We start from the raw sequence: 27,307 nt of genomic DNA on the forward strand, positions 1-27,307 counted from the left end.
TGCTCGGGTTTTGTAAGGACTAAATGAGAAGTTGCAGGTAGGTGCCTGGTCCAGTGCCTGGCACGTTGCACTAAAACACGTAGCTTCTTAGAACTGACTGTGGAGTGATTTCTCCAAAGGCCATTGGCCGGCTTGGGTAGGGCTGGCCTGGAGCCTGCGTCTGGGAGACGGTTGCATGGCTTTTGGTGACGTGAGGCTGCCTTCCACCCATGCTAGTGCTGGGTGGGGGCTGGAGTGGGAGGTGACGGGGCGATTTGCAGGGGACAGTAGGTCCCTGGGGCTCCTGCTGAGCCTCTGTGGCCTTAGCTGCACTGTGACTGGGTGGGGACACAGGGAGGCTGGCGAGAGGCCTGGGCTCAGGCCTTTTGTGGGTTGGAGGAAGAAGCGATGGGTGGCGACAGCCTCAGTTGGCCGCAAGCCTCTGGGGTGGGCCATCTTGCTTGGATGGAGCCAGGAGAGGCCCGGGGATGTTCTAGTTGGAGGCTCCAGTGGTCCCCTTTTTGGGGGCTCAGGAGAGGAGGGAACCCTACCCCGGCCAAGAAGCCTTGCGGATGGCCCCTGAGGGACACCACCCTCCCACTCTGTGCCCTTGCACTTGGTTTTTATTACAGCGCTCACCCTCTGATTGTGGGCGTTGGTCTCTGTGTCACTGCACCCACGCCTCTCTCTGTGTTCCCCTGGGTGTCTAGTGCTGTGCTGTGCTCCTGACACCCATCCATGGAGGATCCTGGACCAGAGGGCGGTGGGGGACTTGGAGGCCTGCTGGTCTCAGTTTGAATCCTGGTCCTGCCCTACCCGCTGGTTGACCACAGGTGGGGGTCACTTGACTCTGAACCTTATTTTTCTCATCTGTAAAATGGAGCCCTGCAAGGATGGGTGATGACGTGTGCGTCCCACAGGGCGCCGGAGCCCAGGAGCACCCTAGGTGGTGGCCACAGGTGACACTGTCAGGGGCTGGGGGGAGCTAGTGGTTTAGTGTGAGCCCTTAGCGCTGCACAAGGGAGGCTGGCTAAGAGGTCCAGGCAAGTCTGAGGCATCCCGTGTGGGCCGCCTGTCAGGTGGCCCTGAGGTTTACAGAAGGAAAGGAAAGCTCACGAGGGCTTCGTGGAAGAGGTAGGTCTGAGGCCGGATCTCCCTGTGGTGCAGACGCTACCTAAGATGCTGCTTTGAAAGGCATCAGACCGTGTCCTTACCGGCTTGTGGGGCAGGCGGACACCACTTAGACGCCCACTGGGTGGTTTGTCAATGGTGGTAGAGTAACCCTGAGAGCTCAAGGGAGGCAGCAGTAGGCGGTGCCTGGGGAAAATCAGCAAAGTCTCGGAAGAGGAGAGAGTGGGATCTGGGAATGACATTCCCGGCAGCATCACAGCATCATGGCTCAGAGGCCCGGCCAGGCTCAGCAGGAACCGCATACCTTCTGGGCCTGGCGGGCTCAGAGGACGGTGACTAGAGACCTTGTGGCAGATGGGAGATTGGCGTCTCTGGGGTCTCCTCCCTTGGGACTCCTGCCCAGGAAGTCTCCGGGACAGAGCTCAGGTGACAGCCTGGCTCTGGGGCTGGGTGTGCGGACAGGGGCTGAGCTGCCCTTGGGTCGGGGAGGAGCTTAGCCCCGGGCTCAACAGTCAGTCCCCTGTGAAGGTTGCCTGAGTGGCCATGTAGGGGCCGGGAGAGGGTCGGGCTTGGCTTAATTCCGCTGGATGCCCAGGGAGCCCCCCTCCCTTCCCTGGCTCCGCTGAGGGGCTGCCGAGCCTTTGTGCCCCCAGCCCCTCCTTCCCTGGGGTTGCTGAGCAGAAGATGGCGAGTGAGGTCCAGCAGGTGGGCTGGTGCCTCGCAGAGACCCCACTCCGAGGCGGCCCCGGTGAGGAGGCGGTGGGGCTTTGGGCACAGAGGGCAGGGGAGGAGTGGAGGGAGCAGGCAGCCTGTCTCCCTGCCACCTGCATGGTGGCTCCCGGGATAAACTGCTTATCCTCAGGTTGTCTCCTTGAGCTGAATGCAGAAGCATGTTATTTAAATTTCAAAATCACATTCTTCTTCTAACAGCTGTCAGAGACTCTGAGTGTCAATGAAAATTGGGCCTTAGCTGCAGCTCTGTCACCTCTTACGCCCCCCCTTTCAGGGAGGAATTGTCTGATGGCCCAGGAGAGGGTGTGGGGCGGGGGGGAAGTGGGGAGGGCGGGCCAGGGGACCCGTGACCCTGGCCGCGCTGGTCAGCAGTTGGGACCCACAGGAGGACGCCAGCTGCTCCATCAGGGGCGCCAAGCGCTTCCCCTCTTCCCTTTCATTTCTTCTCTGTGCCCCCCTCCCCGGGCTCCCCCAGCCAGGAGAAGGATTTGCTCGCAGAAGGCGTGAGCAGGGTGTCGGTGGCTTCATGTTTGGTTGTCTTCATGTCCAAGGAAGAAATTGGGATTAAAAAAAACAACAACAACCAGGAGAGAACAAAATTTAACCCCAAAGAGAGGCTTTTTAATGGTAGAAGTTCAGGTGCCACGGTTGGGGTGAGGTCTTTGGGGGGGGAAAGGTATTTCTGGGTCCCTTCAAATAGCATCTTCTAGGGTCACCTACTTGCTTCCCCTTGGGCGGATAGGCAGGCTCTGCCAGCAGCGGGGGTGTGGGCAGTTCTGGGCTGGGCCTGCCAGCTCTTTCATGGCTCCTGAGGTGGCTCTGCAGGGCTCTGGTCCGCCCCGCCCCGCCCCGGCCCCGCCCCAGGCATGCTCCTCCTGGCTTAGCCAGGAACCATGCTCACCTTATTTATCTGGGTGGAAAGTAGGATTTGAGTAACTGTTCTGGGAATGCTCTTCCCAACCTATCTGTCAATGTGTTCTTTTTTTTTCTGGAACATCTTTATTGGAGTAGAATTGTTTTACAATGGTGTGTTAGTTTCTGCTTTATAACAAAGTGAATCAGCTATACATATACATATATCCCCATATCGCCTCCCTCTTGTGTCTCCCTCCCACCCTCCCGTATCCCACCCAGCTAGGTGATCACAAAGCACCGAGCTGATCTCCCTGTGCCATGCGGCTGCTTCCCACTAGCTATCTATTTTACATTTGGTAGTGTATATATGTCCATGCCATTCTCTCACTTCGTCCCAGTTTACCCTTCCCCCTCCCCGTGTCCTCAAGTCCATTCTCTACGTCTGTGTCTTTATTCCTGTCCTGCCCCTAGGTTCTTCAGAACCAGTTTTTTTTAGATTCCATATATATGTGTTAGCATACGATATTTATTTTTCTCTTTCTGTCAACGTGTTCTTTTAACCCCATGAGTGTGTAGAGAAAGGAACAGATCTGACTGGGGTCGAGTGTATATGTGTGTGTAGTGTGTAGGTGGGGAGTATAAGTGTGTGTGGTACACACATGGGTGGTATGTATGTGTGTGTGTGGTGTGTGTGTGGAGTGTTATATGTGTGTGTGGGGTGGTGCGTGTGTAGAGTGTTATGTGTGTGTGGGGTGATGTGTGTGTGTGTGGTGTGTGTGTGTGTGTGTGTCGGGTGATGTGTGTTTATGGGTTTTTGGCAGTGGCCTCCTTCTGCATGTGGAGAGGGAAGGAGGGGAAGGAGGCAGGGATGGAGAGGCCTGAGTGGGAAAGTGGGGTGTGTGTGGCCCTTCCCTCGGGGAACAAGCGCTGCCTTCGGCCTCTTTCTGACCTCTTAGGGAAGCCCTGGGAACAGTGGTCAGGGGTGAATACTGAGGGATGGAAGGCCATCCTTCTCCCGATCAACAAAAATTAGCAGTCTGAACCTTATGTGTGTGTTTCTCGGCTTGCTACAGTCTGGAGGTTATGTCATTGCGCTCCGGGCGCTTAGGTACCCTCTCTGCAGAAACGGCGTGTGTGTGAGTCCATCCCTCAGATTCACGAAGCATCCCCTTGCATGCCATCCCCTGATCTAGGTGCTGAGGATGCCTCAGTGGACAAGACAGAGGAGTCCTGTTGCTCTAGTGGAGCTTACGTTCGATTAGCCTAAGACAGAAAAACCAAGCAAGCCAACAAATTCTCAAAAATAAAAGGTACGATAGTGATGAATGCTAAGCAAGGATTAAAATAGCATGACGGGCAGAGGTGCCTGGTGGCTACTCTGGATTGGAAATGCCAAAGTGTGACTCCCGGGAAGGATCCAGCCACAGGAAGGCCTGGGAATGGCAGAGGGAACAGCTGGGGAAAGGCCAGGTGGGGATGTGGGTGGTGGAGGGCGGGGCTTAGGGAAGGCCACAGGCTGGGACAGTGTTGAGGTGGAGGTGATGATTTGGGAGGTGACCACAGAGGCAGGCGGGGGCCAGGCCCCTGAGATGCTGCAGGCGAGTTAAGGAGTTTGGGTTTCTTTTTAAGAGTAATGAGAAACGTTTGAGGATTTTAGATACTAGAGTAGCACTGTGTGATTTATGCTTTGGAAAAGATTGCTCTTGTGCTGTGGGGGAGTGGATCAGGGGCCGGGAGAGTGGCTAAGAGCTGTGACAGTGGTCCACGTCCTACGACGGCAGGAGAGGAGAGGACGCGAGGAGCTGGGATCTGTTGTGGGGCTGGAGTTAAGGATGACTCTGCTAATTTAGGCTTGAACACAATGGTGCCACTGTTTACTAGCATGGAGAAGATGAGGGAAGGAGCAGGTTGGGGGCGGGAGCTGAGCTCCAGCGTTCTCTTTCAACCACGTGGGTGCTGAGATGCTAGTTAGACCTCCACCTGGAAATGCCAGGTAGGCAGTTGGATGTAAGCCTGGAGCCCTGGGAGGGGTCAGGGTTGATATATAGGTTGAGAATCGTTAGCATACAGATGGTATTTACAGAACCATGAGGTCACCTAGGGAGAGTATAGACAGAGAGGGAGGCTGGGGCTCTTCACGCAGAGAGGAAGCGCTAGCAAAGGAGGCTGAGACCAGGGCCAGTGAGGAAAGGGGAGCCAAGTCAGGGGTGGGAGGGGAGCTCTGCAGGCAGGGAGGCGGAGTGTGGAGGGGGAGCCCCTGGGCGGGATGCTTGGGAAGAGGAGGAAGGGAGGACGGTGAGCTGGATGGGAGATCATTCTTGAGAGAGGGCAGTGGGGAATGATGGGGTCCGTAGATGACAGTGCCAAGGAGGAGTAGGGGAGTGGACTGGTGTCAGGAGTCCCACAGGAGGAGAAATGGCCTAGAAATGACCCTGCGGAGGAAGCAGGACTCCCACCACCTCTGGGCCCGGAGCTGCCCAACGGTCACTGCTTCCAAAATCAGTGTGCTAAATGACCAAATCTCTGATGTTACCAGATTTATGAATCTGCCAAAACTTGCTTCTTCTCATCATTTGTAAAGCTTTTAGAAATTCACATTTGAATGGTTTTCATGGCTTCTGAAGGTTCTTGCAAATGGTCTTCATTGCTGTATTTTAAGATATATTCAGTTTTGGGGAATTTAAGCATCAGGAGTTGATGTAGACTTCTTAGAGCAATAAAGTATATTTCGTAATCAGTAAAAAAATTTAGCTTATGATTGGTGCTTCCGGTCCTACCTTCATTCACCGCAAAAAAAAAAAAAAAAGGCTGACGAAGGATTAAGGTGGACCACATCAATATGAAATGCCTCAATTTTGATTTTTAGTTGTTATAAATTCAGAATTAAAGCTGATAAGCCATTGTGGGAATTGGTATGAGAATGGTAAAAATCTTAAATATTAAAAAAAAGAAAATCACACCAAGACTATATTTAAAAGAACAGAGAGCCTTCAAAAGTGGCTAAAAAAGTCCCTTCAAACATGAAATACTGTAATGAAGTTTTAATTTTTAATTGCTAGAAACACAAAGTCAAGACGAATATGCCTTTTGCAGAATTGGAGAAAATTCTGACAGTGGTTAAAATTTGTCAAAATATAAAATGATATTCAAAAGCAATTGATTTCTTTCGAATGGATTTGCAGTGAATTTGCCATTCATCAAATTGACTTTTGGTGGGTTGGCCTGCTTCCAAAAGTGCAGGGGCCCCGGAGAGCGCTGGGGTGGCCGCGTGCTACGTGGGGTGGAGGTGAGGGGAACGTTCTGACAGAAAGCGGAGGACATTAGGGAGCCTGGGCTAAGACTGCTGGGGCCGGTTTGAGGAGGGCGGGCACCAGAGCAGTGGGGATAAAGGCTGGGAACCCACTGGGTCCATGGGGCTTGAGTGACAGCAGAGCCCTGGCAGGAGGGCATTTTGGGATTGGCCGGTCATCTCTCGGGGAAGTTGAGCTTTCACCTCGTGCTGGATGGCGTGGGGCTCCCGGCCACCAGCCACAGCTCCTGGTGGTGCGGGGGCCCAGAAGTGAGGAAGATCTTTGAGGTCCTGCTCTCTTAGACTTCTTGGATAAGCAGAGGGAGCTCTGAAGCCCTTCTCTTGCTCACCGACAGGGAGACTGGGAATCCTTTTGGCTCTTGGTATGTGATGCGCGTGGCTGGAGTGACAGGCACATGGGACAGACCAATTCTAGCAGGGCCGTGTGAAAACGGAGAGTTGGAGGGGAGGGTCTTTCTAGCCAGGGAACACATTCTTTTAAAAAAATTAAAAAAAAATTTTTTTGTACAAATTTTAAAGGTTACTTTCCATTTACAGTTATTACATAATATTGGCTATATTCCCCATGTTGTACAATACATTCTTGAGCCTATCTTATACACAACAGTTTGTACCTCTCACTCCCCTATCCTTCTATTGCCCCTCCCTGCCGTAACCACTAGTTTGTTCTCTATATCTGTGAGTCTGCTTCTTATTTGTTATATTCACTAGTTTGCTGTATTTTTAAGATTCCACATATAAGTAATATTATACAGTGTTTGTCTTTCTCTGTCTGACTTATTTCACTTGGCTTAATGTCCTCCAAGTCCATCCATGTTGCTGCAAATGGCAAAATTTCATTCTTTTTTATGGCTGAGTAGTATTCCATTGTATGTATATGTATATATATATATATATATATATATATATATATATATATATATACACACACACCACATCTTCTTTAGCCATTCATCTGTCGATGGACACTTAGGTTGCTTACATATCTTGGCAATTATAAACAATGCTGCTATGAACATTGGTGCATATATCTTTTTGAATTAGCGTTTTTACTTTTTTTTTGGGCGTATACCCAGGAGTGGAATTGCTGGATCATATGGTAGTTCTATTTTTAATTTTTTGAGAAACCTCCATACTATTTTCCACAGTGGCTGCACCAATTTACATTCCCACCAACAGCAGGGACCACATTCTTAAATAAGCATTTATTGCACATGTGCTATGGGCTGGAAACTGCTTGTGGCATTTGTGTCCACATTATCCCGTGTAATCTTTAGCGCAGTCCTGTGTGTAGGCAGGGTGGGTGTTGTATCTTCATTTTGCAGACGAGTAAAATGAGGCTGAAAGAGGTTGCGTTACCTGTGCACGCTTGCTCTGCTCGTCTGGGGCCCAGCCGGGTCCTCTAACTCCCCAGACATGGCTGGGAGTCCCTGCTCTTAATCACCAGCACAGCCCCAAGCAGGATGGGCAGGGATGCTTGTGAAGCCTGCAGGGTAAGCCTCAGGCCAAAGGGAAAGTTTCCGTTTGTTAACTTGATTATAATCTCATGTTCACACCGGAATGTAAGCTCTAGGAAGAGAGGAGTTTTGTCAGTTTTGTTCATTTCTCCAGCAGTGTTCCACATGTAGTGGGTGCTCAGTAATTGACTGTTGTAAAAGTTAATGAATCTTGAGGGAGAGCTGGTCATGGGTGGCCCCATAGGGCAAGAAGCGTGGAGGTAATGGTCAGGGTGGCTGCAACCCAGCCGGGAAGATGGGGCCCCCACGTGGAATCTCTTCTTCTTGCCCCTCCCTCCTCCTCCTCACCCTTCCTGCCTTCCAACCAGCCCTGTTTAGAGTTTGTTTAGTCTACATCTCATTGTTGAGTGCCTCTCTGCTCACCCTTGTGCCCCTAATTATCTGGACTCAGTTGACTGTCCTCCTTTTTGAAACTCTTGTCTTGGTTTCCATGACACCAGCATCTCCTGATGGTCCATCACCTCATGGCCCGCTCCTCCCCAATCTCCACTAAATGATGGCACCTGGAGCTCTGTCCTGACCCACTTCCTCTTCTTTATTTTCATCCTCAACCTCGGCTACCTCATGTAGTTATGTGGCTTTAAATAGCCTCCAATGTCAGTCATGCTCAGTTTTATCACTAGCTCAGACCTCTCTTCTGAACTCCAAACTCATTTATCCTCCTGCCTTTCAACATCTCCATGTGGACATCTCATAGGCATCTCAAACTTCAGTTGAAAACATTCTGTTCTGCCCCTCCTTCTTCTCTCTAAGTTTATCCTGTTTCACAAAATGATTCCACCATCCGCTGGGTGCTCAGGCCAAAAACCTAGGCGTTTTCCTTGATTTCTCTCCTTCTTCCCATTCAGTATCCAACCCATCCTGTTGGCTTTATCTCTAAATTATGTGCAGAATACGCTCATTTTTTGACATCTTTGCAGTCACCATTCTCCCCAAGCCTGTTACTGCAACAGCCTGTAACTGGTCTCCTTTATAGCCCCCTCCCCTTCATGCGAACTCGGTCTTCCATCTGTCAGCCAAAGTACATGAGGTCGGGTGACTCCCATCCTTAAAACCCTCTAAGTGCTTTGCATCTTAGAATAAAATCTGAAGTTCTTACCCTGCCCTGCAAGGTCCCACATGATCTCTGCTGACTGTCCCTCTGGCTTCCTCTCCCTCTTACTTTCCTTTCGTTTCGGAAACTCCAGCCACTTTCCCTTCCTTTTGCCTGTAAACACACCGAGCTCATGTCTGTCTCAGGACCTCTGTACCTGTTCTTCCTTTTGCTTGGAATTCCCTTACCTTGGATTTTTTTTTGCATGTTTCACTTCTGCCCATCATTCTTTCTCAGCTTGGATGTCACCTCCTAGGACAGGCCCTCCCTCATCCCTCATTCTCTTCTGAATTCCGCTTATTTGATTTTCTTCATAGCACTTTAAATTGCCTTATTTATTTGTTCGTGTGTTTATTACCAGTCTTCGTCTCACTAGAATAAAAGCCCCTGGAGAGCAGGGACTCTGTCTTTTCAGATCACGGCTGGATTTCTGGGGCATGTGGTCAGCACGTGAAAACAGCTGTTGGCTGACAGCTGTTTGACTGACCGGGATGTGGAGCTGTGCCTTGTGAGCCCTGGTGTGTGTGTGCGTGTTGTGGTGTGCACACGCGCTGTTGAGTTTGCAGGGTGGGACAGGGGAGCTTCCTTATTCCCTCCAGCTCGCAGAGTCCTGCACTGGCGTGTGGGGGGATGGGAGTAGACAGGAGAGTCACAGAACTTCCTAGAAAGTCATATAGTTCAAAACCTGTCATTTTGGGCTTCCCTGGTGGCTCAGTGGTTAAGAATCCACCTGCCAATGCAGGGGACACGGGTTCGAGCCCTGGTCTGGGAGGATCCCACGTGCCGTGGAGCAACTAAGCCTGTGCGCCACAACTACTGAGCCTGTGCTCTAGAGCCCGCAAGCCACAACTACTGAGCCCACGTGCCACAACTACTGAAGCCCGCGTGCCTAGAGCCCGTGCTCCACAACAAGAGAAGCCACTGCAATGAGAAGCCCACGCACCGCAGTGAAGAGTAGCCCCCGCTCGCCACAACTAGAGAAAGCCCGTGCACAGCAACGAAGACCCAACGTAGCCAAAAATAAATAAATAAAATAAATAAATTTATTAAAAAAAAAACCAAACCTGTCATTTTTCAGGTGAGGAAATGAGACCCAGAGAGGGTCAGGCTTTGTTGGGGGTTTCACACACTTGGGAGAGGTAGAGACAGAATTAGGGCCCAGGTTTCTGACTTCCACTTTAGTGGCCAAGCTGCAGAGCATGGCCTAGGGGCCCAGGGTCAGCTTGAGGGTGGACATGGCCAGAAGCAGAATTAGGGACAAGTGACAAGCGTGGCAGTTTCCTGGAAGGCCAGAAGGAAGAGATGAAAAATTTAAGTCCTATTGCTCTGGAAGCCTTGTGGAAAGGTGAGCATCTTATTTTTGCTCCTCCAGGGAAAGGCCTGTTCTGTGGTTGGAAGGTCTACCTTGATGGGCCTCTCAGTTCGGGGTGGGTGATGGGGTGGTGAAGCCCCCAGGGGACATGCTCTGGTGACAGCAGAGGCCCATCAACTCCCTTCTGCTGAGGATGGGCTTGGTCGATTGATTGTGGGCTGGATGGGGTGTGTGCTTGTTGGGGGACCAGGCCAGGGGCACCTCTGCTTCTCCTCTGAGCCTCTGGTTCTCCAGCTTTGGAAGGCACCCTCAGAATCATGGGGAGCTTGTGAAATCCAGATTCCTGGGTGCCAGCCACAGAGCTCTCGACTGGGAGGGTCTGGGTGGGACTGAGCCTCTGTGGGTAACAGGCAGTTCGAGCGAGTCACAAATGCACCAATGTTTAAGAACTTCACGTCTAAATCAGTTACTTCCCTTCAAGGGCATGTACACTGTTGCCAGAATGGGAGATGGGCATAGGAATAAATATATATATATTTTTTTCTTTACTAAGAAGTCCACACTTCTTTCCTGCAGGTTTTCATTTTCTAACCAGCAGTATGTATGTATGTATGTATGTATGTATGTATGTATTTATTTATTTATTTATTGCTGTGTTGGGTCTTCGTTTCTGTGCGAGGGCTTTCTCTAGTTGTGGCGAGGGGGCGCCACTCTTCATCGCGGTGCGCGGGCCTCTCATTATCGCGGCCTCTCTTGTTGCGGAGCACAGGCTCCAGACGCGCAGGCTCAGTAGCTGTGGCTCACGGGCCTAGTTGCTCCGCAGCATGTGGGCTCTTCCCAGACCAGGGCCCGAACCCGCGTCCCCTGCATTGGCAGACAGATTCTCAACCACTGCGCCACCAAGGTTAGCCCCGGAATAAATGTTTTAATTTGAATAGTAGTGCATTTTAACACGTCTTGGAAAAATTCAGAACTAACATAGATGTTATCATTCAGGACAAATCTAGGTAGGTATTGAAAAATTTTAAAAGTGAGTCTGTTGAAGAAATTTAAACATTTCAGTTAATATAAGAATTAAGGGATTTAAAGAAAAAGTTCATTAAATATTGGCACAGGTGGTACTGGTAACATGGCCAAAACGATATAGGTGGTACCCGGGTGACTGCGGTTTGGTAAACCTAGCTCTGTAAAAGAAAATATTCAAGGATATCATTTTGAAGATTTAAAGACAGATGGTCATTGGCTTGGGGCAGCGCCCCAGGAGAGAAGGGGGGAGGTGGGCGCGGTTTGGCTGGGGTGAGGCAGTCCCTCTACAGCTGGCCCCTCCTTGTCCCCAGGGGCTGGAGCTGGGAGGATGCGTCCACGGAGGTTTCGGGAAGTGCCAAGCATGGTTAAATCCCACCTCCCTCTCCTTCGAGCAGCTGTTACCGTTTACTCCTTGGCGCAGCTGTTACCGTTTACTCCTTGGCCCATCTGCGCTCTTCTCAGCAGGCCTGGAGAGCGGGCTGGCCCAGGCCCGGGAGGAATTCCTTGCTCCTGAATCCTTCAAAGGTCCTGTGTGGTCTGTGTAGGGATTGGGGGGGTGTGGTGGCGATGGGCTAGCAGGGTCCTCCCTCCCTGCTGTTTGGATATTTTAGTTCAGGGGCTGCGGCCCACACTGGGCTGGTGTTTGCAATCCACCACATCCTTCTTCCTCCCCAGTGGGGACTCTTGAAAAGGATAACAAAGCCTTCTGGACCCGAGGGAGAGGCGCCTTAGTGCAGATGCAGAGGCAGTGGATGGGCTGGGAAGAGGCTGTCCCAGGCCTGCCTGCCCCAGCACGGGCTTCCTCACTTACTGGGGGAGCCGGAACAGCCCAGTCCTGGGCCTTTCTCCACGGTGGAGCGGGGCCCCATCCTCGGCCCACTGGCCGCTCTACCCACTCCGGGAGGATCAGAAGGGGCATCTTCCTCGTAAGTAGGCAATTGCTGTTACTTTCGCCACCTTTTGTGTGTGTGTGTGTGTGTGTGTGTGTGTGTGTGTGTGTGTGTGTGTGTGTGTGTTTCCTAGGAAATTTACCAAGTTTTGGCCCCGGGGGTTTACATTTCCCACCCCCTTAGCAAAAGCTTTCACTATTCAAGCTCCAAATGGAAGCCGCTGAGGCTGTAATTACACCACATTAGCTCGGGAACATACTGAGGGGAGCGGGAAGGTGCACCTGGGAACCTGAGAGCAGCCGTGGGCCTAAATTAGCTGCTGTTCGTTGGCGGTTGTCACCCTGCTCCTCTCTGGGGCCCCTAATGTCCTTGCTCTCCTCCACCTCAGCCCCAGGCTGCTTGACTGTTCGCTTCCACCAGCCAGCGTCCTGACAGGTGCACTGAATGGGAAGGAACGCCCTGGCTGGTCCGGGAGAGCCCTCCCATGGAAGTGGTGCCCCAGAATAGCCTTCGTGTAGACAGGCGTCCTTGGGTCCTCGCCTGGCCCGGGCAGAGTGGCTTGGCAGCTGCTCAGAGAACCGCTTGGGAGGCCACGTGCCTCGCCCCCCGCCCTGCCCCATGGCTGAAAGCTCTTGCATGGCTGCCCGGCATCGTCTCTGGTGGTCCCTCTCCCAGGCTGCATCTCCAGGCACGCTGGATTGCTGTCGGCTCCTTCCAGCCTCTGACCTTGCTGTTTTTCTCTCTGCCTGGGGCCCCCTTTCCACTCTTTTTGCTTCCTCTCCCTCATCATGTAGGTTGCAGGAGTGCTGTTGCTGCTTCTGGGACCCCCTGGTCTGGGCAGGATGCTTTCCTCTTGGCTCCTGCAGGCAGTGCCCTGACCTCCCCAGCACATCAGCAACACCTCAACCTTGACCCCAGCCATGTGTCTGGGGAAGTGCCTGGCACATGGTGGACCCTCAAAGATTTGTTAATTGAATGGGTAGGAAAACGAACCTTGATTCCCTTTCTGCCCTAATTCCCCTTTTATTTTTACAAGAAGGGAGGAAACTTTTTTCTTTCTGCCTTCATAGGGCTGTTGTTGTCTGGGTAGGATATTGGGGTGATGGTTCAGTCTTTGATGATCGCCCCCCTACTTTCACTTCTGAACACTTCCGGGCTGGACCCCCCATTGATGCTTGACTGCACGTGGTCTTGTACAGACTGCTGTTGCTGGCCCTGTGTCATTTTTGGCTTCCTTAATAATATTAGCCACATTTTTTGAACACTTATTAGATACTGTACTAAATACATTTATTTTTTCACTCATCAAATACAGATACAGCATTCACTATGTATCAGACACTGGCACCTATGGAATCAGCAGTGAGTACAACTGACAAAACCCCTGCTTTCATGGAGCTTATATTTGGTAGAAAAATACAAATGACTAAATAAGTATATACGATGGCAGATGGTGATGAGTAATCTGGGGAAAAGAGATCAGAGTAGGGGGTGAAGGGAGTGACTCGTTATTATGTATAGGGTGGTCAGGAAGGACTCACAGATAAAGTAACATTGAGCAGAGACCTGAAAGAAGTGAGGAAAGGAGCTGTGTGGTCATGGGGGTGGGGGAGAGCTTCCTAGGCAGAAAACAGCACATGCAAAGGCCCTGAGGTCGGGTCATGATTGGCATTCTCCAGGAAGAGTAAGGAGGCCAGTGTGGCTGGAAGGGAGTAAGTGAACAGGGGGAATGAGTAGGAAGTGAGGTCGTATACGGCAGTGCTGGCTAATGGAAGTATGTTATGAGTCACATATGCAATTCTAAAATTTCTTTCCTTTTTTAAAATTTTTATTGGAGTAGAGTTGATTTACAGTGTTGCGTTAGTTTCAGGTGTACTGCAAAGTGAATCAGTAATACATATACATATATCTACTCTTTTTTAGTTTATTTATTTTTTTTTGACTTTTAGAATCTTATTTATTTTTTTATACAGCAGGTTCTTGTTAGTTATCCATTTTATACATATTAGTGTCTGTATGTCAATCCCAATCTCCCAATTCATCACCCCCCCACCCCCCGCCCCGCCACTTTTCCCCCTTGGTGTCCATAGGTTTTTTCTCTACATCTGTGTCTCTATTTCTGCCCTGCAAACCGGTTCATCTGTACCATTTTTCTAGGTTCCACATATATGCGTTAATATACGATATTTGTTTTTCTCTTTCTGAATTACTTCACTCTGTATAACAGTCTCTAGATTCATCCACGTCTGTACAAATGACCCAATTTTGTTCCTTTTTATGGCTGAGTAATATTCCATTGTATATATATACACATTGTCTTTATCCATTCATCTGTCGATAGGCATTTAGGTTGCTTCCATGACCTGGCTATTGTAAATAGTGCTGCAATGAACATTGGGGTGCATGTGTCTTTTATAATTATGGTTTTCTAGGGTATATGCCCAGTAGTGGGATTGCTGGGTCATATGGTAGTTCTATTTTTAGCTTTTTAAGGAACCTCCATACTGTTCTCCATAGTGGCTGTATCAATTTACATTCCCACCAACAGTGCAAGAGGGTTCCCTTTTCTCCACACCCTCTCCAGCATTTGTTGTTTGTAGATTTTCTGATGATGCCCATTCTAACTGGTGTGAGGTGATACCTTGTTGTAGTTTTGATTTGCATTTCTCTAATCATTAGTGATGTTGAGCAGCTTTTCATGTGCTTCTTGGCCATCTGTATGTCTTCTTTGGAGAAATGTCTATTTAGGTCTTCTGCCCATTTTTGGATTGGGTTGTTTGTTTTTTTAATATTGAGCTACATGAGCTGTTTATATATTTTGGAGATTAATCCTCTGTCTGTTGATTCATGTACAAATATTTTCTCCCATTCTGAGGGTTGTCTTTTTGTCTTGTTTGTAGTTTCCTTTGCTTTGCAAAAGCTTTTAAGTTTCATTAGGTCCCATTTGTTTATTTTTGTTTTTATTTCCATTACTCTAGGAGGTGGATCAAAAAGATCCTGCTGTGATTTATGTCAAAGAGTGTTCTTCCTATGTTTTCCTCTAAGAGTTTTATAGTGTCCGGTCTCACATTTAGGTCTCTAATCCATTTTGAGTTTATTTTTGTGTATTGTGTTAGGGCATGTTCTAATTTCATTCTTTTACATGTAGCTGTCCAGTTTTCCCAGCACCACTTATTGAAGAGACTGTCTTTTCTCCATTGTATATCCTTGCCTCCTTTGTCATAGATTAGTTGACCATAGGTGCGTGGGTTTATCTCTGGCCTTTCTATCCTGTTCCATTGATCTATATTTCTGTTTTTTGTGCCAGTACCATATTGTCTTGTTTACTGTAGCTTTGTAGTATAGTCTGAAGTCAGGGAGTCTGATTCCTCCAGCTCCGTTTTTTTCCCTCAAGACTGCTTTGGCTATTCGGGGTCTTTTGTGTCTCCATACAAATTTTAAGATTTTTTTGTTCTAGTTCTGTAAAGAATGTCATTAGTAATTTGAGAGGGATTGCATTGAATCTGTAGATTGCTTTGGGTACTATAGTCATTTTCACAATATTGATTCTTCCAATCTAAGAACATGGTATCTCTCTCCATCTGTTTGTATCATCTTTAATTTCTTTCAACAGTGTCTTATAGTTTTCTGCATACAGGTCTTTTGTCTCCCTAGGTAGGTTTATTCCTAGGTATTTTTGTTGCAATGGTAAATGGGAGTGTTTCCTTAATTTCTCTTTCAGATTTTTCATCATTAGTGTATAGGAATGCAAGAGATTTTTGTGCATTAATTTTGTATCCTGCTACTTTACCAAATTCATTGATTAGCTCTAGTAGTTTTCTGGTGGCATCTTTAGGATTCTCTGTGTATAGTATCATGTCATCTGCAAACAGTGACAGTTTTAGTTCTTCGTTTCCAATTTGTATTCCTCTTATTTCTTTTTCTTCTCTGATTGCTGTGGCTAGGACTTCCAAAACTATGTTGAATAATAGTGGTGAGAGTGGACATCCTTGTCTTGTTCCTGATCTTAGAGGAAATGCTTTCAGTTTTTCACCGTTGAGAATGATGTTTGCTGTGGGTTTGTCATATATGGCCTTTATTATGTTGAGGTAGGTTCCCTCTACGCCCACTTTCTGGAGAGTTTTTATCATAAATGGGTGTTGAATTTTGTCAAAAGCTTTTTCTGCATCTATTGAGATGATCATATGGTTTTTATTCTTCAGTTTGTTAATATGGTGTATCACATTGATTGATTTGCATATATTGAAGAATCCTTGCATCCCTGGGAGAAATCCCACTTGATCATGGTGTATGATCCTTTTAATGTGTTGTTGGATTCTGTTTGTAGTATTTTGTTGAAGATTTTTGCATCTATATTCATCAGTGATATTGGCCTGTAATTTTCTTTTTTTGTAGTGTCTTTGTCTGGTTTTGGTATCAGGGTGATGGTGGCCTCATAGAATGAGTTTGGGAGTGTTCCTTCCTCTGCAATTTTTTGGAAGAGTTTGAGAAGGATGGGTGTTAGCTCTTTTCTAAATGTTTGATAGAATTCACCTGTGAAGCCATCTGGTCCTGGACTTTTGTTTGTTGGAAGATTTTTAATCACAGTTTCAATTTCAATACTTGTGATTGGTCTGTTCATATTTTCTATTTCTTCCTGGTTTCAGTCTTGGAAGGTTATACCTTTCTAAGAATTTGTCCATTTCTTCCAGGTTGTCCATTTTATTGGCATAGAGATGCTTGTAGTAGTCTCTTAGGATACTTTGTATTTCTGTGGTGTCTGCTGTAACTTCTCCTTTTTCATTTCTAATTTTATTGATTTGAGTCCTCTCCCTCTTTTTCTTGAAGAGTCTGGCTAATGGTTTATCAAATTTGTTTATCTTCTCAAAGAACCAGCTTTTAGTTTTATTGATCTTTGCTATTGTCTTCTTTGTTTCTATTTCATTTATTTCTGCTCTGATCTTTATGATTTCTTTCCTTGTACCAACTTTGGGTTTTGTTTGTTTTTCTTTCTCTAGTTCCTTTAGGTATAAGGTTAGATTGTTTATTTGAGATTTTTCTTGTTTCTTAAGGTAGGCTTGTATTGCTATAAACTTCCCTCTTAGAACTGCTTTTGCTGCATCCCATAGGTTTTGGATCATCGTGTTTTCATTGTCATTTGTCTCAAGGTATTTTTTGATTTCCTCTTTGATTTCTTCAGTGATCTCTTGGTTATTTAGTAACATATTGTTTAGCCTCCATGTGTTTGTGTTTTTTACGTTTTTTTTCCCTGTAATTGATTTCTAATCTCATATCATTGTGGTCAGAAAAGATGCCTTGATATGATTTCAGCTTTCTTAAATTTACTGAGGCTTGATTTGTGACCCAAGATGTGATCTATCCTGGAGAATGTTCTGTGTGCACTTGAGAAGAAAGTGTAATCTGCTGTTTTTGGATGGAATGTCTTATAAATATCAATTAAATCTATCTGGTCTATTGTGTCATTTAAAGCTTGTGTTTCCTTATTAGTTTTCTGTTTGGATGATCTGTCCATTGGTGTAAGTGAGGTGTTAAAGTCCCCCACTATTATTGTGTTACTGTCGATTTCCTCTTTTGTAGATGTTAGCTGCTGCCTTATGTATTGAGGTACTTCTATGTTGGGTGCATATATACTTATAATTGTTATATCTTCTTCTTGGATTGATCCCTTGATCATTATGTAGTGTCCTTCCTTGTCTCTTGTAACATTCTTTATTTTAAACATTTATCATTCTTTATTCTCTATTTTATCTGATATAAGTATTGCTACTCCAGCTTTCTGTTGATTTCCATTTGCATGGAATATCTTTTTCCATCCCCTCACTTTCAGTCTGTATGTGTCCCTAGGTCTGAAGTGGGTCTCTTGTAGACAGCATATATATAGGTCTTGTTTTTGTATCCATTCAGCAAGCCTGTGTCTTTTGGTTGGAGCATTTAATCCATTCACGTTTAAGGTAATTATCGATACATATGTTCCTATTACCATTTTCTGAATTGTTATGGGTTTGTTTTTGTAAGTCCTTTTCTTCTCTTGTGTTTCCCACTTAGAGACGTTCCTTTAGCATTTGTTGAAGAGCTGGTTTGGTGGTGCTGAATTCTCTTAGCTTTTGGTCGTCAGTAAAGCTTTTGATTTCTACCTCGAATCTGAATGAGATCCTTGCTGGGTAGAGTAATCTTGGTTGTAGGTTCTTCCCTTTCATCACTTTAAATATATCATGCCACTCCCTTCTGGCTTGTAGAGTGTCTACTGAGAAATCAGCTGTGAACCTTATGGGAGTTCCCTTGTATGTTATTTGTCGTTTTTTCCTGTTGCTTTCAATAAGTTTTCTTTGTCTTTAAGTTTTGTCAATTTGATTACCATGTGTCTCGGCGTGTTTCTCCTTGGGTTTATCCTGTATGGGACTCTCTGTGCTTCCTGGACTTGGGTGGCTATTTCCTTTCCCATGTTAGGGAAGTTTTCGGCTAAAATCTCTTCAAATATTTTCTCAGGTCCTTTCTCTCTCTCTTCTCCTTCTGGGACCCCTATAATGCGAATGTTGTTGTGTTTAATGTTGTCCCAGAGGTCTCTTAGTCTGTCTTCATTTCTTTTCATTCTTTTTTTTTAATTCTGTTCCACGGCAGAGAATTCCACCATTCTGTCTTCCAGGTCACTTATCCATTCTTCTGCCTCAGTTATTCTGTTATTGATTCCTTCTAGTGTATTTTTCATTTCATTTATTGTATTGTTCATCTTTGTTCGTTTGTTCTTTAATTCTTCTAGATCTTTGTTAAACATTTCTTGCGTCTTCTTGATCTTTGCCTCCATTCTTTTTCCGAGGTCCTGGATCATCTTCACTACCATTATTCTGAATTCTTTTTCTGGAAGGTTGCCTATCTCCACTTCATTTAGTCATTTTTCTGGGGTTTTATCTTGTTCCTTCATCTGATACATAGCCCTCTGCCTTTTCATCTTGTCTATCTTTCTGTGAATGTGATTTTTGTTCCACAGGCTGCAGGATTGTAGTTCTTCTTGCTTCTGCTGTCTGCCCTCTGGTGGATGAAGCTATCTAAGAGGCTTGTGCAAGTTTCCTAATGGGAGGGACTGGTGGTGGGTAGAGCTAGGTGTTGCTCTTGTGAGCAGAGCTCAGTAAAACTTTAATCTGCTTGTCTGCTGATGGGTGGGGCTGAGTTCCCTCCCTGTTCATTGTTTGGCCTGAGGCAACCCAACACTGGAGCCTACCCGGCTCTTTGGTGGGGCTAATGGCAGACTCTGGGAGAGCTCCTGCCAAGGAGTACTTCCGAGGCTTTCTGCTGCCAGTGTCCTTGTCCTCACGTTGAGCCACAGCCACCCCCTGCCTCTGCAAGAGACCCTCCAACACTAGCAGGTAGGTCTGGTTCAGTCTCCTATGCAGTCACTGCTCCTTCCCCTGGGTCCCAGTGCGCACACTACTTTGTGTGTGCCCTCCAAGAGTGGAGTCTCTGTTTCCCCCAGTCCTGTTGGAGTCCTGCAATCAAAACCCGCTAGCCTGCAAAGTCTGCTTTTCTAGGAATTCCTCCTCCCATTGCCGGACCCCCAGGTTGGGAAGCCTGACGTGGGGCTCAGAACCTTCACTCCAGTGGGTGGACTTCTGTGGTATAAGTGGTCTCCAGTTTGTGAGTCACCCACCCAGCAGTTACGGGATTTGATTTTGTTGTGATTGCACCCCTCCTACCATCTCATTGTGGCTTCTCCTTTGTCTTTGGATGTGGGCTATCTTTTCTGGTGAGTTCCAGTGTCTTCCTGTCGATGATTGTTCAGCAGTTAATTGTGATTCTGGTGCTCTCGCAAGAGGGAATGAGCGCACGTCCTTCTACTCCTCCATCTTGAACCAATCTCCTACTCTTTTTTAGATTCTTGTCCCATATCGGTCATTACAGACTATTGAGCAGAGTTCCCTGTGCTACACAGTAGGTCGTTACTAGTTATCTATTTTAATTTTTTTTAAAATTTTATTTATTTATTTATGGCTGTGTTGGGTCTTCGTTTCTGCGCGAGGGCTTTCTCTAATTGCGGCAAGTGGGGGCCACTCTTCATCGCGGTGCGCGGGCCTCTCACTATCGCGGCCTCTCTCGCTGTGGAGCACAGGCTCCAGACGCGCAGGCTCAGCAATTGTGGCTCACGGGCCTATTTGCTCTGCGGCATGTGGGATCTTCCCAGACCAGGGCTCGAACCCGTGTCCCCCGCGTTGGCAGGCAGATTCTCAACCACTGCGCCACCAGGGAAGCCCAAGTTATCTATTTTATATATAGTAGTGTGTATAAGTCAAAACCAGTCTCTCAATTTATCCCCCCCAACAATTCTAAAATTTCTGATAGGTGCATTAAAAAAGTTAAAAAGAAGCAAGTGAAATTAAGAATACTTTTGTTTAACACAATATATCCAAAATATTATCGCTTCAACATGTAACCAGGTAAAACATTGTTTGAAATGAAATGCTTTACATTATTATTTTTTCTTATTAAGATTTCAAGATCTGGTGTGCACATCTCATTTCGGGCTAGCTCCATTTCAAGTTCAATGGCCACATGAAGTAATGGCTGCCATATTGGACAACACACATATAGAGCCTTGTGGACCCTGCCAAGGCCTCTGAATGAGATGGGGAAGCCATTGGAAGCTTTGGGGCCCAGGAGTGTTATCTCTGACTTAGGTTCTAGAAGATTCGCTCCAGCTGTGATGAGAGAAGATTGCTGTGGGGTGGGAGGCAAAAGGACAGAGCAGGGAGACTGGGAAGGAGGCCTTTACCAGTACACAGTGACAATGGCTTGGACCGAGGTGGGGGCAGTGGTGGTGGTAAGAGTGGCTGGATTCTGGGTGTATTCTCCCAGGTCTTTCTGCTGTGGATAAGAGAGCAGTCAAGGGAGGGCCAAGATTTTTTGGCCTGAGCTACTGGAAGGCTGGAGTTGTTTTCAGAGGGATGAGGAAGACCCGGTGTGGGGGGCAACCTTGGGGGAACGTGGGGTGTGGTTTGAGACGCGGGTGACAACCTTTCAGGTAGAGTTGGTGGGCAGGCAGCTGGACATATGAGTCTGGGGTTCAGAGCGGAGGTCCCTGCCCTGGCTGTGGGTATAAATTTGGGAGTTGACAGTGTATTGATGGTGTGGAAGGCCGTGCATGAGTGGAGGGACCTGGGGAGTGGGTGCACATAGAGGAAAGGGGGCTGAGCCCTGGTGGAGAAGATGGAACCAGCGAAGGAGGGCTGGAAGGAGAGCACAGGGAGGCAGCAGGAAGGCTGTGAGAAAAGGGGGGCTGGGGGAGCCACCAGTTGTGTCCAGTGTGCTGATGGGCAGGGGAGGAGGAACCCCCAGAGTCTCTGATCACCGCCAAGGAAGGAGGCAAATGCCAGGCTGCCTTGGGTCCAGGAGAGAACGGGAGGGGAGAAAGTGACTACTGGTATAGATGACTCGTTTGAGGGGTTTTGCTTTAAAGAGGAGCAGAAAGATAGGGTGGTAGCTTAGCAGTGGGCGTGTGGTCACAAGAAGTTCTTTTGTTCTCTTAAAGATGGGCAACGTAATAGCAGATGGGGATGATCTAGTAGACAGGGCAAAATTATCACGAGGGAGAGAGAGAGAAAAATGAGCTCATTCATGCTCACAGCAGCGCTATGAAGTCGGTACTATTTTCCAGACAGGGAGACTGAGGCAAAGGAAGGTCCAGCCACTCGCCCAAGGCCGCGCAGCTGATAAGCAGCAGGATGAGTAATCGATGCAGATGCCTCAGTTTTAGGACCCCCAGTCTTAATCATTCTGCTGTTGTGCCTCTTCGTTTCCTAGCTAGATTTGTGAGGTCTTCGAGAAGGGGCTCCTCTTGCACGTACGGGTCCAGCCCAGCACCTGGCAGGGAGAGGGCTGTGCAGAGGTGAGACTTGATAGATCACTAATGACCAGGTGATTGGAACACAGGGACCTGTGCTGGAAGTGCCGTGGGAGGGTAGATGTGGCCACGCCCTAGTCTTTCCCACCCTCTGTGGGGCAGGGCCTTGTGTGGATAGGGTAGTGCTCAAGAAATACTGAAAAGCATTTGTTGGGTGGATGAGGAATGAATGAAAGACCATGGCTCACCCATCCTAGAACCTAAGTCGGTGGCTCTCCCTGGTATACCACGGTGCTGGCCAGATCTGGGCTCCTGCTCTGGTTTGCTGCCAGTGTGCTAGAAGATCTCCCATCCAGCTCTCACCAGAATGTCATGGGGTGGCGGGTGAGGGGCCTGTGCGGACTGAATTCCTGCCTCCCCACTCTGTCTGTCATCAGGATGGACAAGAGGTGCTCTGCAGGTGGGAGTAGGCTGGTGGCTGGGGGGGTCCCTGTGCCATGTGTTCCCCTCAGAACAGCTGAGACTTGGGGGGTGGGGCAGACACCACAGAAGGAACCTGACAATTCCTGGGATCACCAAGGTGTTTTGCTCCACAGGCAGTGGCATGAAGCTCAAAGCCACGGCTCTCGTGCCAAGGTCCCAGCCTCCAGCTCATCTGCGCTTTGCTTGATTAAGGGCTCAGCCCTGCTGGAGCCTGAGGCTGGCCTTCAGCCTCCTCCTCACGCTGCCGAGCTCCCAGCCCAGCGCTTGCTTTCAGTGGTCTCGGCACTAACTGGCTGCAATAGCAGTCCCACCCCATGGGGCCTTTTGAAATGTGTGGGGACAGTTTCAGTGGTCACAGTGGTGGGGGCGAGGATGGTGGCCGTGGTGCTATTGGTACCCTGGCTGCTGAAGATCCCATAGTGGGAACTTCCTAAGGGCCAGCAGTGCTCCCTGACTGGAAGCCCTGCTCACATGTGTGGCCTTGGGTGCCCAGGGACCCGGGGACCCACCTTGCATCAGTGGCCACCCAGTTGTGTGCTCTTGAGCCAGTCCCTTTGTTTCCCCATATCCCACTTTTGTGAACAGGGCCACGAACACCTAGTTGCTTGCTTTTTCGTCTTGCGATATATATATTTTTTTAAATCAAAGTATAGTTGATTCACAATATTGTGTTAGTTTCAGGTGTACAGCAAAGTAATTCAGTTATATACATATATATATATTTTCAGATTATTTTCCATTATAGGTTATTACAATATACTGAATATAGTTCCCTGTGCTATATAGTAAATCCTCGTTGCTTATCTATTTTATGTATAGTAGTTTGTATCTGTTAATCCCGTACCCCTAATTTATCCCTCCCCCTCCCCTTTCCCCTCTGGTCTTGTTTGTCTTCTATGTCTGTGAGTCTGTTTCTGTTTTGTGTACAGATTCATTTGTATTATTTTTTAGATTCCACATATAAGTGATATCATATAATATTTGTCTTCCTCTGACTTTCATCACTTAGTATGATAATCTCTAGGTCCATCCATGTTGCTGCGAATGGCATTATTTCATTCTTTTTTATGGCTGAGTAGTATTCCATTGTATATATACACCACATCTTCTTTATGCATTCATCTGTTGATGGACACTTAGGTTGTTTCCATGTCTTGGCTATTGTAAATAGCACTGCTATGAACATTGGGGTGCATGTATCTTTTCAAATTAGAGTTTTCGTCTTCTCTGGTTATATGCCCAGGAGTGGGATAGCTGGATCATTTGGTAGCTCTATTTTTAGCTTTTTAAAGGAATCTTCATACTGTTTTTGAAATAAGTTTTAAATAAGACTTTGGTTTAATAGTTGTCATCCTAAAAGCGCACCGTACGTACAGCTTGCTCAGTGGACCCGCATATTAACTCACTTGATCTTCATCACAGCCTTAGGCGGGAGGGCTGCTAAGCGATCTGCATCTCACAGATGAGCAAGCCGAGTCAGAGAGCACTGTGACCCTGGGGGGCGTCCCCAGCATGGGCTGACTGCCCCCTTCCTTCCCTGCAGGGACAGGGGCAGACCCGGCAGTCAGCGCCAAGAGCAACCACTGCCTGGATGCCGCCAAAGCCTGCAACCTGAACGACAACTGCAAGAAGCTGCGCTCCTCCTACATCTCCATCTGCAACCGCGAGATCTCGCCCACTGAGCGCTGCAACCGCCGCAAGTGCCACAAGGCCCTGCGCCAGTTCTTTGACCGCGTGCCCAGCGAGTACACCTACCGCATGCTCTTCTGCTCCTGCCAGGACCAGGCGTGTGCCGAGCGCCGCCGCCAGACCATCCTGCCCAGCTGCTCTTACGAGGACAAGGAGAAGCCCAACTGCCTGGACCTCCGCAGCCTGTGCCGGACGGACCACCTCTGCAGGTAGGGGCCGCCGCAGCTCCGAGGGGAGTCGGCTGGGGTGCTCTGCCTGCTTGGCATTCCCGAGTTCGCTGGGTTACGATCTTGAGCCCGGAAGAGAGGGTGACTCGGACATGTGCAAAACGAATTGTCATTCATTCATTCATTCGTCCTTCCCTTCCTTCCTTCATCCATCCATCCATCCATCCATCCATCCATCCATCCATCCATCCATCCATCCATCCATCCATCCATCCATCCATCCATCCATCCATCCATCCATCCATCTATTCATCCATTCATTCATCTGTCCATTCATTTATTCAGCACAGGTTTATCATTTGCCTGCTGTGTGCCCAGCTTCAAGCTAAGCACCATGGGGGAAATCAAGATGAACCACCCTAGGAGCTCCTAATTTAACATCATAGACCCTAGAGCCTGGAGTAAGAAGGGACCTTCAGTGACTTTAGGTCCACTTCTAAAGGAAGCCCACCCATTATCCCAGTGAGGTCCTGTGGCCATCATGGAAGGGCTCTTGCACATCCCAGAGGCAGCTCCTTCCACACTGACAGCTGAGCTCGTCTAGTGTTGGGTGGAGCATGGGGACTCCGACGGTCCTGGGTTTGAATCCTGACTTTTCCACTTACTAGCTGTGTGATTTGGAGCAGATTTTTTAAATGTCCTGAGTGTCCATCCCTTCACCCATGAAATGGGAATAAAAATACCCAAGGCACAGCATTATTGTAAGGATTAGATGACATGTGTGTTAAAGCTTAGCACAGAGTTTGGCATAAAGTAATTGTTTAATAAGTGTCTAATTATTTGGAAGGTTTGTTTTGCTACAGTGAGTTGAAATTTGCCTCTGTGATTCTTCTGTTTTTCCCGTTTATTATTAACCATTTATTGAACCTCTCTTGCATGCAGTGCGTGGTTCTAAGGCTTAGGCATGCAGAGGTGAGCACGACGCTCTCCAAGGAGCACCCAGTCCAGAAGGGAGACAGACAAGGGGAGCAGGGATCCCAGTGCAGTGGGCTGAGGGCTGTGGGCTCCCAGAGGAGGGTGCACAGAAGAAGGGCATCTGCCTCAGCCTGGGGGTCCAGAGGACGGGGCCTTGAGCTGAACCTTGGAACATGAGAAGGAGAAAGCCAGGGAATGAGTCTGGCATGCAAATAAAAGGAACATGTAATGGGGCCACATTGTTGTTGGAGGGCAGCTGTTAGATGGATGTATGGATGAGGGAGAAACATCTTTTGCACAGAATTATTTGTTGTGTTATTTGTATGTGGGGAAAGGATATGCAAAGGCTGGAGGGTAGGAGAGAGCCTGTGGTTATGGGCACCTGCAGGTGGTGGGTGCACATGGAGTGTGGGCCACGGGGTGGGAGGGCCAGCGGTGAGGCTTCTAGGGAGACAGGGATTGCGATCACACAGATAAGCAGAGACTGCTTACTCTACCCCAGATGCTGGTCTATTATATGGTTTATCTCATTAATCCTTGCAACAAGGTGACGAGGTAGGTACCGTTATCGTCTTTATCTGTCAAATGATCAGAGTCGTAGAGAGTAACTTGCCCAAGGTCACACAGCTCATGCATTTGAGAGCTGGATCCGATCTCCAGTGCTTTCCTCCCAGTGTAGCCCACTGGCCTGGACTAAGATAGTGGCTGTGGGCATGGGGAGAAGTGTATCAGTTCAGAGATGATTGGTAAGTAGACTTGACAGGACTGGGGACTGGTTGAAAGTTCCCTGGAGGGAGAGGCATTTCTGTTTTGTTTACTCCACACCTGGTCCTGCACATAGAGCCTGGCGCATGGCGAGCGCTCCATGAACATTACTTGAATGGATACATGAATGGTGGCCACCATGTTTACTGGGTGAATAATTCTGGGGCGATGGATCATTCAGCAATGGGGGTGCGCAGCATCTGAGATGGCGGTGCGGGGGGGACCATTGCCACCCCCGTTGCAATGTCTGGGGCATTTGGACCTGTGGGCCTGGAGCTCAGTAAAGAGATTGGAGTGGAGAAATGGGGTTGGGGGTTGCGGCGGGGACTGGAGGATGGGGCTGCAGAGGGAAGGGAGCTCAGGGCCTGTGTGGCTGAAGGGGAGGCGCTACCTTGGTTTGGAAACTGAGCTGGAGTTCGGAGAAGGGCTGATCCCCGCAGGGCTGGGAAAGCCTGAAGAAAGTGGGCTTTTCTCTTTTGCTTACTTAAAGAAACATACCTTATCGCTTACAAAAACAATGGGGGCGATTTCAAATAAAATATATGCGCACTACAAGAGGATGGTTAAAAGTAGAAACCGAGGGACTTCCCTGGTGGCGCAGTGGTTAAGAATCTGCCTGCCAATGCAGGGGACACGGGTTCGAGCCCTGGTCCGGGAAGATCCCGCATGCCGCGGAGCAGCTAAGCCCGTGCGCCACAACTACTGAGCCTGCGCTCTAGAGCCCGCAAGCCATAACTACTGAGCCTACGTGCCGCAACTACTGAGCCCGCGAGCTGCAACTATTGAAGCCTGCTCGCCTAGAGCCCGTGCTCCGCGACAAAGATAAGCCACCGCAATGAGAAGCCCGTGCACCGCAACGAGGAGGGGCCCCCACTCGCCGCAACTAGAGAAAGCCCGAATGCAGCAATGAAGACCCAAAGCAGCCAAAAAAAAAAGGCAAAAAAAACCTAGAAACTGAAGGCCCACAAAAGGAAGTCAGGAGTCTGGTGGGGTTCCTGGGCTGGGGCTCAGTTTCCTGAGAGCTGAGAGAAAGCCAAGACTGGATGGGCCATGTCACTCCCCAAATGTGACGGAAGGAGCCTATTCATTCTTGGATGGAAATGCATTTCTCCTTGTCCTAAATGCTAAACTGACCTGGTCAGGCTGCACAACAAACGGTGTATGTGGGGTGACAGGATGGACGAGGGAGTGGAGGGGCTGGAGTGCCAGCCTGAGTCCAGGCTCAGTGACCACAAGCCAGGGTGTCAGGACCAAGGCCAGGTGCACCACTGCCCAGCATCAAACCTCAGGTGGACATCTCTACAGGGGTCCTGAGCCAGAGCAGCCTTGTGAACACCCTTTATTAGTGGTGTTTTAAGGGAGGACAACATGTGCAGCTCCTAAGGAGATTGGAGAGCAGTGGAGCAGGGTGGTTTTGGTGGCCTGTAGAACATCTGTGTCTGTTCAAAGAGCCAGAGGGGTTTTTGTTTGTTTGGAGATGGGGGGAGTTAGGAACAGGAGAGTTGGGGCAGAAGCTTCACATGGTAGAACCAGAGAGGGTGTTTAAACAAAACT

General features: G+C 48.4%; 1 protein-coding gene across 1 annotated transcript in view; it reads left to right on the forward strand.

The window, feature by feature from the left end:
* GFRA2 (GDNF family receptor alpha 2) overlaps positions 1-27,307 on the forward strand; it is a 98,138-nt gene that overhangs the window by 17,403 nt on the left and 53,428 nt on the right. Inside the window, exon 4 of the mRNA XM_036855681.1 lies at positions 23,701-24,055. Within this exon, the coding sequence (XP_036711576.1) occupies positions 23,701-24,055 (355 nt within the window). The remainder of the gene's footprint in view (positions 1-23,700; positions 24,056-27,307) is intronic.

Source organism: Balaenoptera musculus, chromosome 6, assembly GCF_009873245.2.
Source record: "Balaenoptera musculus isolate JJ_BM4_2016_0621 chromosome 6, mBalMus1.pri.v3, whole genome shotgun sequence".
NCBI lineage: Eukaryota > Metazoa > Chordata > Mammalia > Artiodactyla > Balaenopteridae > Balaenoptera > Balaenoptera musculus.